A 16139-nucleotide genomic window follows, 5' to 3' on the forward strand; every position below is an offset into this window, starting at 1 on the left:
GCCAGGAGACAGAAGGGGGAAGCCATCCCCCGCCGCCGCTCCGGCAGAGGGTAACCGGCAAGGAGATGGGGGCCGCCGTACCTGACAGGACCCGAGCCGTACGGCACAGCACAGGCTCCCATGGGAAGCGCTTCCGCCCCCGCCACAGCGCCGCCATGTTGTACGGCAAGAGTTACCGCGGCGGCCGCCGCCCGGGCAGGACCCCAGATGCCCGGCCTGTCCGGCTCAGCGCCTGACTGAAAGACAGGGAGGAGCCGCCGCCCTCGTGCGCCCCTCAGGGACCGCCTGGAGGCGGAGAGGGTCGGCTCGGGGCTCTGCCACTTCCCGGAGGCGGCGGCGGCTCCGCAGGGAGGCTGCACTAGGTTAGTTGTGGGGCTGAGTGAGTCAGGCGGAGGGCAGCGCCCGGTGGGGAAGGACAGCCTGGGGTGCGGGCTGAGCAAGAAGGTACGTGGGTGTTGGGCGACCCCGCCGAGGCTCTCGGCCAGGCGAGGGACGGGGGTTCGAGTCCCCGTTCCGTCTGAGGCGCGGTGTCCTTGGTCAAGTCACTTAGCCTCTCTGTGTGCCCTGGGGAGCAGCGCCGCCCTGCGGAGCAGCGCCGCCCTGCGCACCTTGCGCGAATCCGTGCCCTCAAGCCTGTGGGGAGGGGCTCCGATCCTGCACGAAACATTATCCCACAAACTCTGCCTACGCAGCCTTTCCCATGAACCAGAGGGTTTCCTTGCTAAACTCCTCCCCTGTGTTGTGCTCATATCATTCCAATTTAGTTTTAAGACATGGTTGTTTGGGGGGGGGGGTTTAAACAGGCCCTCTGGCGACATAGGAATTTACTTTGTTTCAATTAGCAGGTTTTTCTGGGACTGGCACACATGCCTCAGCAACCCCTCTGATAAAGAAATGGAGGGAAGGTCTCTGCAAAAGGGGGTCAGATTAAAAAAATAAGAGTATGGTACACAGTTTGAGCAAAGAATACCTCTTAAACAAGAGCAAAACTCATTTTGTCCAAAAGTTGACATTTGATATTGTGGGGGTGACTGGAGGTGTGAAGATTTCCTCCTTCTTTCCTGAGGTTGTAGAATCAGCCCATCAACACTACTGCAGATGAATGACTGGAATATTTAATGTAGCATTAGCACATCACCTCTTCAAGATGAGGAGGATCTATGCAACGTGCACCCCACCTTTTCTCCATATCATGTCCCTTAGCACAGCAGCACTACATCATTGTTACCAGGGGGCCTGCCCCAGCCACACAAGTGAAGGCAGGAGAGCCTCTAAGGAATTAGTCTAGTGGTTGGAGTTGGATCTAATCCTGATCCTACAACTGACTGACTATACAGCCTTGGGTAGCACTGCACTGGTGTGCCTCCTGTTATCCATCTGTAAATTAACAATAATTATATTGACCTACTTCACAGGGGTATTACGTGATTTAATTATTGTTTGTAAAGTGTTCTGTGATCCTCTGATAAAAGGTTCTGTAGAAATACAGACCAGCCATTAATCAAGATTATGCCAGAGGGACCAGCTCATTTTTTTTCATTCAAAAGTTCTGGCTATGGTCCAGTTCCAGGGCATGTTAGGACATGGGAATCTAAATACTTTGGTGATTTGTTTGTTACAAATACCAAGGTAGACTGATCTATTCTTGGGACTTTAAGGCCTTGGCCTTGTGGAGAAGCAGCCCTAGAAAGGGACCATCTTTAGTCATTCTCTACTCCCTCCCTCCTTAAGGTAGCTGAGGAACAGCACTGATTGGCTCATGAGAAAACTGCATCCAGCCATCTTGTGCTTGAAATATGGTCAGTCCCATGCAGGGCTGAGGGGTCACTGGGTGGGGGGAGAGGCAGGATGGAGGGAAACTAAAATGGGGAAAAGAAAGATTTGAGGGGCTAAAGACACCACCTAGGGTGGATAGAAATGCTCTGCATACACAGTAACTTTCTTTGTTTATTGTTGTTTTACACACACCATGAAATGAAAACGGCAACGCTTTGATAAAAGGATTGAAAAGCTGTTCAGTATCATGATAAACACCTCCTTGGTATATTGCTTGTTGAATGCCGGATAGGTGATGTGCACAAAACTAAAGATAAGAGTTCAATATGTCCAAAAGGTGGAGCAAGTTCTCCTTGCCGTGGATTTATCATAAAGGTTGTTTTCCATGGGAAAATGTTGCTCGACGATTACATTATTTCATTACTAGGAAAAGTCGCTTATCAGCAGTGTCTTGCTGCTTAAAAATGTCCCATAGCTAGGAATCCTTAGTAAAAAATTCTCTGATACTCAGCCCCGGAGAAATGTGCTCTTAGGACCATCAATAGCATTTCTTTCAGTATCAGCTGCAGAGATGGGTCATGATGTGACTGGAGAATTTGTCCCACTGATCCTAGTATGATAATTATGGCTGCTGAACAGGTATTAGAAAAGCAAACCTGAAATCATGTTCAGAAATGCCTTTTGTGCTGATAGATGAATGCACATATCTCCTACACCCAAGCTGCTTTGATATGGAGCTGTGAAAGAACACTCTCTTAGAAATCTGGAATGCAAACAAATTTCTTAAATGACGTGTTATTGGACTCAGCTTCATATTTTCTGAATATTGTCAATTGTAGCAAGACATTTAAATGTTTTACAGTTTTATACTCTGGATGGCATTTAGTTGATTTTGGGGGGGAGATTTGTTCAATACATTGTAAACAATACATTATAAAAATGGAAAAAGGAATGACAATGTATGATGTTTCAGAAATACTTTTAAATAAATTCTGCAAGAAACCAACCCATATACGTAACCTTCGTATCTGTAAAACGATAACAAACCTGCCAAGAAGGAGACTGTCATTTGGGGATTAATTTTCAGGACAATTTTAAAAGTCTGTGTCTCTTTGTCATGATGGATTATATATCTGTGTTTTTCAGTGAAACTTTTAAAGTCTCCTTCATGGAGAGAACCAGTTTGAGATACACACTGTGAAAAAGGGTTTTGTAACTTTCTGATTGGTGTGATGCTGTGTTGTTGTAATGTTGTTGGCTCCAGGATATTAAAGAGTGGGGGTTTGTGAAGTAATTTTTTATTGGATCAACTTCGGACACACAATCTTTGGAGCTCTGTGTAAGCTTCTCTCTCTCACCCACTGAAACTGGTCCAATTAAAAATATTACCACGCCCATGTTGGGTAACTGATTGGTACAAAGGTTATCTTAACTTTTCTTTTCGTTTTGACTTTATTCTCCTTATACCTAATGAGTGCTTTCCAGCTGTACTAGCTAGAAAGAGAAGAGGAAGTGAACAGCCAAATTAGGTAGCTACTGGTTTTTTTTTTTAAGTTACTACACTATTATTCTGTTTTGCAAGGGAGGGGGTGAATTAAAGCAATTGTATCTTACTGTAGTCATATTGAATGTCCTATGAGCGTGTGGCTGGAACTGGGTTAATTGGTTGAGCTAAACAGCCTTCTATGGAGGACTTACAGTTGCTTTCCACATACATTGCTTTCTGTGGTCAGTTGCTAGTGTGGGGCCTGATCTTGACATAAAAGAGGGGGGTGAGGGAGAACTAGAATCTGCTGGTGACCTTGAGAAAGAGAGGAAGGCATGGCCTGTGATATAAGTGAAATGAATGGGATTGTCTGTGGAAGTGACTTGAACAGTAAGGCAGGAGAAGAGAGCCAGAGCTGCGATGGGGCAGGAAGAACTAGTGACATCAGGCTGAGGTGACTGGTGGTCCTCCTGGCTGGGTTCTTTTGAAATAAGAAAGCTTGGGGAAGTCAAGCCAGCTAAGTGTGTGGGAAATACCTCAGGGTGGGGGCTAGACTGGCAAACAGGGACATCTACTTGCCTAAGATAGACAAAAGCTATGGAAAGCTAGTCAAAATGGCTTGTAGCACTTTTGCAGACATTTCAGTGGAAAATTATGTAACACTTTTCAAGCTCCAATTCTTTACTTTGGGGGTTGTAGAAATAGAAAATTAGACCCTTTTTTACAGTTGTATTGTTTTGCACTGGTAGAAACAGAACTTCAGTTAATTTGCAACTGAAAACTGTATGCTATCTTAAAATGAAAAAAATGGCCTGGATGTTAGAACTCTTGCAAAAATTGGCTTGTGGAGGTTTTTTAAAAGCAGAATATCTCTGAAATGTCTAAATCTAAATGAATTCAAATTCTTAATCTTGGTTTGGGAGAGTGATGTAGTATTCGGATTTCATCATAAAGCTTCCGTAGATCCCAGGACATTGTTAAAATCTGGGAACTTTCCTGCATTGAAATGTTAGGATTTAATAATATGTAAAATCTGAAGATGCATCTAAAGGATAGAATTTCACTCCAGAAAAATTACCCGAGGGGGTTGGGAGACCCACAGAATTACTCTCTGTTGTAAACTGGGTCATAATTTAATTTCACCAGGTTTTTTAGGTTTAAAAGAAAGTCAGCCACTCTAATGTGTTTAAGTACCCTAACAAGACTATTTGTAACCTGAGACACTTCCTTTGGCTAAAGATGTTTTCTACTGTTTTGAAATAGCTGCTTACAGCTTGTGGAAAAATAATTGTTTTATTTAGAATCCTTCCAGCAAAATTTCTGTTTTTTAGAACTTCTCTTTTTTCTTTTCTTTTCTTTTTTTTTTAAACACCAGAAACTTTTGGCGTGTTAGTAGGGTCTTTTTGTTGTTCAGAAGTTCATTTGTTTTTTCTCTTTTTTTCTTCCTTACTTGAAGCTGTCATTTTTTGTTTGTGGCATCTCCTCAACAGCTAATTGATGTCAAGTGAGGAAGCAGGAGCAGATGGAGTTGTAAGCAGCAAAGTTCTTCATTTTATGCAAATAAGTCAAGATATATTAAAAAAAGGGAGGGGGGGAGAAATATATAGAAGTATGGAAACTTAACTGCCTCTGAATGTTTGTTACTTTCTGTGACAAGTCAGCAGATGTTGAAACTGCTCTAAATAATAGCCTTTTAAAATGGAGACAATTGGTTTGTAAAGCAAACAGTGAATGGTTTCTTATTCTCACTAACTAGTGTACTTCACCTCTAGTTCTCTATTAAACTTTAGAGTGGGGTTTTGCCGGCCACCTTGCTTGATTGTTAACTATTTTATGCATTAAGACATCTTCCAGGTACTTTTCTGGAACAAATATGGCCCATTCTTACTTTCTTGAAGAACTTAATGTGACTCTGAAAAATGGAAAATACACATACAAAATAAATAAAAATCCCCTCATGCTACTATGGAAGTAGAAGGCTTGAAAGAACTGACTGGAGGAAAAACATTTCACTTGATCTGTAGGTATCTGTAGTAACGTCCCAGCTCTTTCCTCCATCTCTTTGTTTAGGCTTTAAAAATCAGGCTTTGGCCAGGGTTATTGGGAAAAGAGAATGTGTGCTGCTGGAATATGTGTATGTGCCATGCATTGACTAACTCATCGTCTAGTGCAATGTTTCTCGACCTATTTACCATTGTGGGCTGCATATGCAGCTCTCTGTGGTATGTGGGCTGCATCCACACAATATATATATTTTACCTATTTGGCCCTGAGGATGTCACATGGGCCGCAGCTGTGTGCTGACTGAGCGACAAGCAGCCCGTGGGCCATGGGTTGAGAACCACTGTTCTAGTACCTTGGGTACACAGCAAAGTTGTATATCCAACTATAATGGTGTATTTAAAGCTATGTGCAACCCCTAGGTTGGCCACGGTAGTAGTGGTGTAAATGTGTTTCGATTGTCATATCTGATTACAGAAAAGGGGACTGAGCTATATCAGAATAAAAGTCATCTTTTTACTGGTATAAGTGTGTCCATATTTAAGGGTATTTTTTTTACCAGTATAGTTGTACTGGTACAGTCCCAAGTGACAGTTATAATGGCACAAAAACTGTGGATAGAACAGGTCTCAGGGTGGAATCAGAGCAAAAAGCATGATAAAAATTTTCCCAAAGCTAAAGAAATGTTTTAGAGCTTATTAGGATTTTTTTAATAATATAAAGATTAGACATTTATATGGACAACAAGAACATCCCTCGCTACATTAGACTGATTAAACAATTTATAATAGATGTAAATCCTCAGGGCATAAGCCAACACTTCACAGTTTTGGGTCAGGAAGAAGACTTCTCCTATGGGCAAGTTATTCCATAATAGCTCATTACAGTGTTTCTTGCACCTTCCTCTGAAGCAGATGGTATAGACCACTGTCAAAGCTAGGGGGCTAAACGAGTTGAACCTCTGCTCTGATTCAGCATTGCAGATTCTATGCTTTTACATATGCAATGGAGCACGTCAAGAACAGAAGGGGTTACAAATTGTCTTACCTCATCTGACATCACAGATTATCTTAATGCTTACAGTAGGGGATGAGGATAAGATCAATGTGCAGTATGTGTTCTTGTTTGACTGAACTGTGCAGTCTGAACAGTTAGAAACTCTTCTTACCATAAAAAAGGGGAAATATATTCCGCATTAAAATTAACTACAGTGCTAATTCTAGTTATTCCTGCAGGCACGGACCATCTTGCGTTTAGAAGAGACTGAGCCAGATTTAGTGTTGGTGCCAACGTTAAGAAATCTTTAACAGTGGAATCATGTTTAATTTTGTAAACAGGGTTTTTTTTTCAGATGCAAATGGGGAATTATTGCAGGTCAGATGAGTTCATCATTGCTTTCTACTGGTTCTCTTTGGCGTCTGGAATATAGGAAAAGATTTATTAAGCTGAAGCTCTAACACAGGAGTGGCCAACCTGAGCCTGAGAAGGAGCCAGAATTTACCAATGTACATTGCCAAAGAGCCACAGTAATATGTCAGCAGCCCCCCATCAGCTCCCCATCCCCCGCTCCCAGCGCCTCCCACCCACTGGCAGCCTCGCTGATCAGCACCTCCCCCTCCCTCCCCGCACCGCCCGATCAGCTCTGGGGGGGGAGAGGAGAGAGGGCAGGAAGGGGTGGAGTGGGGACAGAGCCAGGGGTTGAGCAGTGAGCACTCCCCCGGCACATTGGAAAGTTGGCCCCTGTAGCTCCAGCCCCGGAGTCGGTGCCTGTACAAGGAGCTGCATATTAACTTCTGAAGAGCCGCACGTGGCTCGGGAGCCACAGGTTGGCCACCCCTGCTCTAACACATGGGTGGTGGTGGGGGCTTTTAAAGTTATTCTGTATCAAAATAACATATTGTTGTTTATTGTGCTACGTGCCAAAGTATTCATTTATGTTTTGCTTAAAGAGGTACAAAACCACCCTAGTCCTCACACACTAACCCTGACCTCCCACAGTTCCTTATTCATTTCATCCACTTGCTCTTATATATTTTTTCTTTCTCCTGAAGCTCTGTTAATTAGCCCCCGTCTACTTCATAGACCTTCATTTGCTGCCTTGTCATCTACCATAAACCCTTTCTTTGTCGCTTCACACCATTTGGCCACTGTTGGGGTGAGAGCGTTCTTCTCTGCAGCCCATTTAGAGCAGTTTCCATGATAGCATTGTAGAAATTTGCTCACTCCTACTTTTGCTAAGCTTCCCAGAGAGGATAAAGGGGAAGAAAACAATCCACAGTGAAGTCTATTCATAGCTGTATGCTGAAATGGCTTTTGTTTCTTTTCTCCCACTATCTGAGTGAGTTTCAGTTCAACTATCTTCAGTATTCCTGCTGTGAAAGGGACAGACGTGCTTTGGATTTTGTTTTCGAGCATGACCTCTGTCTCATATTCAGCCCGAAAGAAGTAGTTTGTTAGAGTGTGGCTCTTCTGATCTGTCTTGCAGAATTACTTCTAAACGTAAGCTACAAATGTTGTCTTATTTGATTTTCTGTAATGCACTGATCACTTCTCCCTCATTTTCCAGTTTATGATGTTAACACAATTTATTATACAAAAGTCCCCAGCAGCACTACAGTGTATGGATGTGCGTGGGACTTGTATCTCCCATTTGTACATCAGTTATAGTGTGATAAGTCTCAACTGGAAAAAAAAAAAAGGGCCATATTCATCCCTGGTGTAACTCCACTGAGCACAGTGGACTAACCTACACTGAGGATGAATTTGGCTCATGCCTGACTGCCAGCATCTGCTGTGCAGTAACTAAGTAACAAGAACAGTGTCACTAGAAGGTAGAGCCAACATAAATTGTGCAATGAAGAGTGGGGGAAAAGGACACATCTCCTTTTAGAATCTCTGTATACCAGAACATGTAAGCTGTGCCAGTGATGTGATCAAAGGAGACTGCGACTTCTGCAGGCTCTTGGACTTGTATCCTGTAAAATCCATATCACTACAACACAGGAAAATATCAGAAGGAACAGCTTCTGTTCTATGCATGAAGGTACATGTTTATATTTTCCTATTTTTTAGACGTGATATCTGATATGCTATGCTCTCTTAGAGAATGCTACTATTTCAGATGGCGCTGGGTAGGAGGAAGAAGTTTTTGCCAGGTTTCTGACTGCCAGGCACTTTAGTGATGCTAATTTGGGGGCAGCAACAAGTCTTTAAAGAACAGTAGGACATATTATATGTAATGCTTTCATATTGTATTGTCAACCACAACAGTTGAAAGAGCAAGAGGAGATAATCCTGATTAGGTTGAAAATGTAAATGGTGGATAACTACATCGGCATCTAGTACTCATTAAAATTACTTTTCAAGAAAAAGCTGAATATAAGGCAAGCTTATGTTCAGTGATATTTGCAATGATGTTTCGGGGTTGATGAATGTGTTTCTGTAGCTATATTTTTACCCTGGTTTGCATTTTGATTAGGGAGCTCTACCACAAAATGCCTTTCTTCCCTCTGAAAAGGAACTGCAGCTGGTACTGCTGCTACTCGCAGGGTATCTGCTTGTTGCCCTTGGTGTTTACCTTCACTTAATGGGACATTCAAAAAAACTCAAAACCCATTTTTCCTTACCAGGGTTACTAACTACACCTCTGCTTATTAAACCTAGATAATGTTTAATATCAAATTTACTTCAAGGTTTCTGCACTTGCTCAGCCAGGGACTACGGTAATAGACTGCTTAAACTTTGATTTCTGGTTTTCAAGCACTAGCGCAATACTGCAGAATTTATAGTGTACCACAACAACCATCTGCTTGATGGCTTTTGTCTGCATCCCCAGAAGCATGCTGGTCATATTGAGCACTAACCCTGTCAGCAATATGAGTGTGGGCATTCAGATTCATTCAGTATTTTCTGTTTCATCTTATTTCAGCAACCTACGGCCAGAGATCTAGTTTTACTTTTTCTTTGTTGGTCCGACACCCAGCTGCTATTGTCTGTCAACATTCTATCAATGTCTGTGTTAGGGTACACATGGTACATTCAACAGCGCAGCAGGTCATGTGTTGACCGGCAGTGTCCAGCCCTACCTGCTGATAGCTCAAAATAATAGCACAAAATTGTAAACAATTATGAAACAGAAATAAGGACACTTTAGAAACAAATAAAACAATTAGAAAAATGATATCCCAGTAAAGCTATTGCTATTCAGGGCGTAATATAATAGTTTATTTTAAAAATGCTTTTTAAATGTAAGAAATAAGGCCTTAATACTGCAATGTGATCCGTATGTGTGGACCCTTACACCTACTTGGATTGGATTGCTGGATGGGTGAGACCTGGGGGGAGAATGATCAATCAGACAACTAGAATCCGTTTTATAGAGCGCATGGTCTCTACATGGCTTTTTTAGGACAGTGAGTGCAGAAGAATATCGTAAAGCCAATAGAAACTACAGAGGGTGTTTTAGGAGAGCAGAATATAATTATCGTAATTGAAATCTGTCTGGTGCAATGGAGATAAACACCCCTCTGAAGCCTAATTAATGGGGATTCTAGTCCATAAAAGGCATTTATTATTTTCTGCCCTCTTCCTGTCATCCAGAAAAATGAGAAGAAACCTAACTTTGTTTCCACTGAACCTGGAAAAAGGCAGAATAAAAGACAAAAGAAACAGATTCTTAAATCAGCAGAATTTTGCATTTAGTGAATATTGACATTTATGTAGTCACGGTAACAAAACTGAATTATAGGACTAGGTGAGTATGAGGATCCAGAGATTTAGATTTTTAAGTGAGGAAATCCTTAATGGGGAAAAAAGGTGAAAAGTGCTTGTAGCTTGATAACAAGATGTTGATGGAAAAACTAATTACGGTTTGTACTTTTGTACTTGACAAAAGCAGACAAGTCCAGATTACGGTTTCTTGGCTATCTGATTTCTTCACATTTAGAAATACACTGGCTTTCTGATAGTAAAAGGTAAAAAAACACCTTGTTTGACTTTCAGCCTTATTGTTACATCTGTCAGAAGATAAGAGTAAAAATATTCTTTCTCATTTAAAATACCAGATTGAGGGTTGTTTTTCATTGGTTGGGGTTTTTTCCCTTTAAAAAAAAAAATTAAATTTTGTGATTACTATGGCAATCTTATCTTTGGCAGACACTTACCTGGATGTTCTAGCCAAATTCCTTTGCTGGTCTTGCTCCATGGAAAAGACTAAAAATAAGCACCCACTGAATGGCATAGAAAGAGAGGTGGTTTTAGTCATCTTAGTGTAGGACAGGGAGGCAGGAATTTGAATTTTAATCCTTGCTTTGACACAGATTCCCTCTGTCCTTCGGAAAAGTAATTAACCCAGATTTTAAAAGTCTGTGCAAAAGCATGCAAGCGCTTGTGCACATGAACAAAATGCAGATGTAAAATGCTGGCCATGTGAGCCAGGCTCGCAAACACGTGTATATCCTTGACTTCCACTAGTGCAACAGGTGTTTTGATGCACAATTTGGGCATGAGCTTTTAAAAATTTTAGACATAACCTCTCTGAATCTGTTTCACCACCTTAAAGACTGGGATACTACTACTTATCTACCTCACAGGGGTGAGAGGAGGGTTAATCAGTTAATGTGCAGGGCCTTTTGAAGGAAAACACTATGTAATTGCTTAGCATTATTACATTCTCCTCTGATGGATGCTGGCTATTAGCAGCAGTCTTTCTGCAATGAGTTCAGGACCCATTGTCCCAGGGCACTCTTCTATTGTAGTCTGTTCATCAATACCATCAGGCCAGTGGACAGATTCTTTTGTGAAGGAAGGTTGAATGGTATAAATTTACCAAGCATTCTCCATTCACACCAGGTTATGTGAGCTAATAAAATCTAGATTGGATTATAAACCCCCCTGCATTGTAACACTACGGTACCAACTAGCTACTCAGACTCATAATAAACTCAGAACAACCAACCAAGCAATTGGCAGTTAGATTAAATGTATGAAAGATGATAGCAAAATTGGAGGTAATATCAGTGGGACAAAATCGATGAAGGGAAGCATTTGAAGCACTGTTTGTATCCACATTTTCACCAGTTATTCATAACGTCAAGAATATTAATGTGTCACCTTGGTGTTTGTTATCAAGGTGTCCCAAAATGGATCTCTCTAGTAAATATAGATAAACACTTAGTCTTTCTCAGATGCCATCTCTCCAAAACATATCAGTGTACCTTCCAGACATGAATTAATTTAGCTTCACAATACCCTGTGTAGCATTTTACTCATAGTGTAATGGAGGCCCCCAGCAGTTAAGTGACTTGTCCAAGGTCAGACAGGTAATCTGCTGCTAAAATGAGAATAAAACTTCATCTTCCTGAAGGACCATAAGGCCATCTCTCATGGAAAACAGCAGCCTAAGGGCACATGATGTCTTTGCCGCATAGGGAGTTTTGTGAGTATTTCCAGACAGGACTACAGCAAAGTTGTGTAGTTTTATCTTGGATAAACTGATAATGATATACTAGGATTCAGTTTTAATTTTTTAAAACAAACATTAACAGAGAACAGACATGTATTTCCAAGTATTTTTTCATTATCAACTCATTTCTGCAGCAGCAGGCGATGAGGACTTAATTATTCAAAATGTTATCACTACAGAACTCAACCTTCCCAAGATTTAAATAATTCTATTTTAATCTAATTTAATCATTACATTTTAAATGTTTCATTATTAAGCATAATTAAATCCTGAGTTCCTTGTGCCAAAGCTACTAAGGCACACACTTGTATGAGCCCTCAAATTTGTAAAACAAGTTGTTTACTTTTCTTCTTAGCAAATTTCAGTTTGCAGCAAATGGAGATCCTTTTTGGGGGTGAAATGGGAAATAAATGATTACCACTATTCACCACTTTACATCAAATCCTCCCACACCTTTCTATGGTACATTTATTATGAAGCATAGAAATATGACAACTTTAAAAACTAATCTCGTCATTTCTAGTTACCAATCAGTTTTGCATCTCAAAAAACTCTAGGTGCACAACAGATGTTAACTGATTCAGTCTGATTGGAGAAACACCCCTAGAAAACTGGTAAATAATATTAATAAAAGGCACCTTGGTTAAGGTAGTAAGAGTCACCCGTACTTGAGTAAAATCACAGGTGAGGATGAATTGTTCTGACTGCACCTTCTACATGCAGCTATTTTCGTGTTAAAATGTATGCGATCCCAGAGGCTTTTTTGCTTTGTTTTTATGAAAACAACTGATCATATGGTTATTCAGTTAATCCCAAACACAACATTTACTCTTCTTTAAAACTATAATTGTATTACTGGATTTTTCATTGTAAAAGAGCACAATAAAGGTCTAGATGAAAAGCTGAGTTGCATTACCAAATCAGGATGTGATCTCATCAGATCTTTCAAACTGAGTAGGGTCAGGTGCTTAAGGAAAACCCAGGTGCTGCAGAAAGTATAGTAAATGATTTAGTACCTGAGCCAGCACTGACTAAATGTCATATGTGGAAGAAAGGAGTTCTAGTCTGTATGTGTGGAGGTGCCATTTTTAGGATAAGAGAAATTGATGAAATTCTCATTAAACGTTCCATGGTATTTTTCATAAGAGTGTGTTACCCTGATGTCCTTGCCCAATATGAAACCTAACAACAAATTGCCTCTAGTCTACATAGCACCATCATTCTCAAATCAGGGAAGGTGTTCACTGCCTGTTCTAAATTAGTGTGGAGTGCCAAAGAGTACTTTTAATCAGTTTCCACCTTTCGCCCTAGCAATGGTTGCACTTCAGTGTTTGGTGAAGTATTCTTTATACTTCATAAATTCATTGGCGGGGTTTGGGAAGTGCTGGAGAATGCTTCTGTGCAAGATCATTATAAAGACAAATGGTGTCGGATCTTTCACCGTTACTTTTTTTTTTGTTTCAATACTTGGTATTGTCTCAACACCTTCTTTCTTTCTTGTGGCGTTTCCAAATATCATAACTGAATAGGCTGGAAGCGTTTACCTGCAATACCCTACTTGACTAGCAGATGCTGATCCTTCTGTAACAAGGATAAGTGGGTGTGGACTGAGCAATCATGAGGGAGGAACTCTAGGAGTAGCTAAACCTGGGGAGAAAGGTTAATCTGATCTTTATCCTATTGTCGTTTGAAAAACCAAATTCAAAAAGAAAGGGCCACATTTGCACTTTATATACTATATGAACTGTGTTTGTTGAGCAGATTGGGAAAAGCACCTGCTCTCACAGACCAAAACTGTAAACATTACCCAGTGGGGCCACACCTTTGCTTTATGAAGGTTTGGGCACAAAAATGCAATGGAACCTATATGGTAAAATCTGATGAGAAACTAAAGTCCTTTATGTATACTCTCAGACTACATGCAGAAGAGACAGCCAATATATTGTAAATTTGGGGATACATGAGATAAGTCACATGAATGAAAGGATAGGATATACTCGATGTAAAAGGGTGAGTTATTTATACAGTATGATCTAAACAAGCAAGATTCTGCATCTGTACCATAACATATGAAGAAAGATTATCAGTGCTCTGACACGCTGGGACATTTAATATCTGGTATCCTTGAATAATCTGTTTTCCTGAATGTGGATTTGGTGACAAAACTGGTTCATCATTTTAGACCAGTGGTTCCCAAACTTGTTCCGCCGCTTGTGCAGGGAAAGCCCGTGGCAGTCCGGGCCGGTTTGTTTACCTGCCATGTCAGCAGGTTTGGCCAATCGCAGTTCGCTGTTCCAGGCCAATGGGAGCTGCTGGAAGCAGCAAGGGCGGAACAAGTACGGGAACCACTCTTTTAGACTATGATATCCCTCCAGTGTTATGGGGTTTGTTTGTTTAATTCCCTTGCTAACATTTTACATGTTGTCTATTATTGTTCGTCTTTAGGCAGGGACCATATCTTCCAAATATGTTTCTAACACAGAGGCGCTAATGTCAACTGGGGCCATTGGACCCTCCTGTAATACAAGTATTTAATAATAACAGTAGCTATCTTCTAATAATATTGTTATGTGAGATGCACATCAGTGATTTATTTCTGTTTCTCTGTACATTTTGTGTGTTCTGTGAATCCACATTAAAACTGCAATTATAGTTGCATTTTTTAATAATGTCATAACGAACTCAGGAATAAGAATCTGTCCTCTTGGGCAGTGCTGGTTTTAAGTTGGTTGAATTACATTTTTAACTTTGCACATCAGATATTTATTAGCGAAAGAAAAAACAAACTGCCTATTATTTTGGTATGGCACTGTACCATTTCAGTTTGGGGGCATACTCCACATTTAAGCACCTGGCTCTTGAAAATAAGTTGCTTTTATTGCTGAATAGATATTGCAAAGATTTTTCTTTCACACATCCCAGCAAAATGGGGTGGGTGTTCTGATATTTCCCAAAGGGGAAAAAGAAATTAAGGTTTTTACAGAAAATATCAAGCTAAACAAAGCTGATTTGCTTCTTTTAAAACCCACTTGCTCTGGAATGCAGATTTCAGGATAATGTCTTGCAAGGGAACTCAGTTAATAACTTTATATTGCCAGCTTGCCTAGGTCCCTTGGGTGCTGTACAACAATTAAAAAATCCAATTGAAATTTAGAAACCTTCTTAAACAAAACAAATAAATCCCAAAGCGGCAAACAGCAAGTGTGCTAGATGGGCTAAGGCTAAGAGGTTTATATTCTATATAAGCTCTAGCTAGCAATCCCCCAAATATTAACTCTAGAGATCTAGAGGAAAGGCGTTCTAGTCTTTAACCACTTGTAACCGTAAGGTAAGGCATTTATGCGCATAGGCATCAAACTAAAATACTATAAGAGACCAATTCTTCAAAACCCTTAATCATGTGAAGCAAGTAAAGACTATAAGGCTATGTCTACACTATGAAATTAGGTCGAATTTATAGAAGTCGGTTTTTTAGAAATCGGTTTTATATATTCGAGTGTGTGTGTCCCCACAGAAAATGCTCTAAGTGCATTAAGTGCATTAACTCGGCGGAGCGCTTCCACAGTACCGAGGCTTGAGTCGACTTCCGGAGTGTTGCACTGTGGGTAGCTATCCCACAGTTCCCGCAGTCTCCGCTGCCCATTGGAATTCTGGGTTGAGATCCCAATGCCTGATGGGGCTAAAACATTGTCGCGGGTGGTTCTGGGTACATATCGTCAGGCCCCCATTCCCTCCCTCCCCCCGTGAAAGCAAGGGCAGACAATCATTTCGCGCCTTTTTTCCTAAGTTACCTGTGCAGACGCCATACCACGGCAAGCATGGAGCCCGCTCAGGTAACCGTCACCCTATGTCTCCTGGGTGCTGGCAGACGTGGTACGGCATTGCTACACAGTAGCAGCAACCCCTTGCCTTGTGGCAGCAGACGGTACAGTACGACTGGTAGCCGTCATCGTCATGTCTGAGGTGCTCCTGGTCGCCTCTGTGAGGTCGATCAGGAGCGCCTGGGCAGACATGGGCGCAGGGACTAAATTTGGAGTGACTTGAGCAGGTCATTCTCTTTAGTCCTGCAGTCAGTCCTATTGAACCGTCTTATGGTGAGCGGGCAGGCGATACGGACTGCTAGCAGTCGTACTGTACCATCTTCTGCCGAGCAGCCATGAGATGTGGATGGCATGCAGTCCTTCTGCACCGTCTGCTGCCAGCCAAAGATGTAAAAGATAGATGGAGTGGGTCAGAACAAGAAATAGACCAGATTTGTTTTGTACTCATTTGCCTCCTCCCCTGTCTAGATCACACTGCAATCACTCACAGAGAAGGTGCAGCGAGGTAAATCTAGCCATGTATCAATCAGAGGCCAGGCTAACCTCCTTGTTCCAATAACAACGATAACTTAGGTGCACCATTTCTTATTGG

At 41.3% G+C, this 16139-nt stretch overlaps 2 protein-coding genes across 8 annotated transcripts in view; one reads left to right on the top strand and one right to left on the bottom strand.

The window, feature by feature from the left end:
* The window catches only part of TXNRD2 (thioredoxin reductase 2), a 51771-nt gene extending 51279 nt beyond the window's left edge, over positions 1 to 492 (bottom strand). Inside the window, exon 1 of one of the 3 annotated variants that reach the window (XM_073313203.1) lies at positions 82 to 492. In XM_073313203.1, the coding sequence (XP_073169304.1) occupies positions 82 to 157 (76 nt within the window). In that variant the 5' untranslated portion in view covers positions 158 to 492. The remainder of the gene's footprint in view (positions 1 to 81) is intronic. The other 2 variants (XM_073313201.1, XM_073313202.1) reach the window with 2 other exon arrangements.
* The window catches only part of COMT (catechol-O-methyltransferase), a 38069-nt gene continuing 22130 nt past the window's right edge, over positions 201 to 16139 (top strand). Inside the window, exon 1 of one of the 5 annotated variants that reach the window (XM_073313209.1) lies at positions 201 to 362. Coding sequence is in view for 1 of the 5 variants with exons in the window: in XM_073313208.1 (XP_073169309.1) it covers positions 8301 to 8306 (6 nt within the window). In the remaining 4 variants the exon portion in view is untranslated. The other 4 variants (XM_073313210.1, XM_073313211.1, XM_073313213.1 and 1 more) reach the window with 4 other exon arrangements.

This window comes from Lepidochelys kempii, chromosome 15 (genome assembly GCF_965140265.1).
Source record: "Lepidochelys kempii isolate rLepKem1 chromosome 15, rLepKem1.hap2, whole genome shotgun sequence".
Lineage (NCBI taxonomy): Eukaryota > Metazoa > Chordata > Testudines > Cheloniidae > Lepidochelys > Lepidochelys kempii.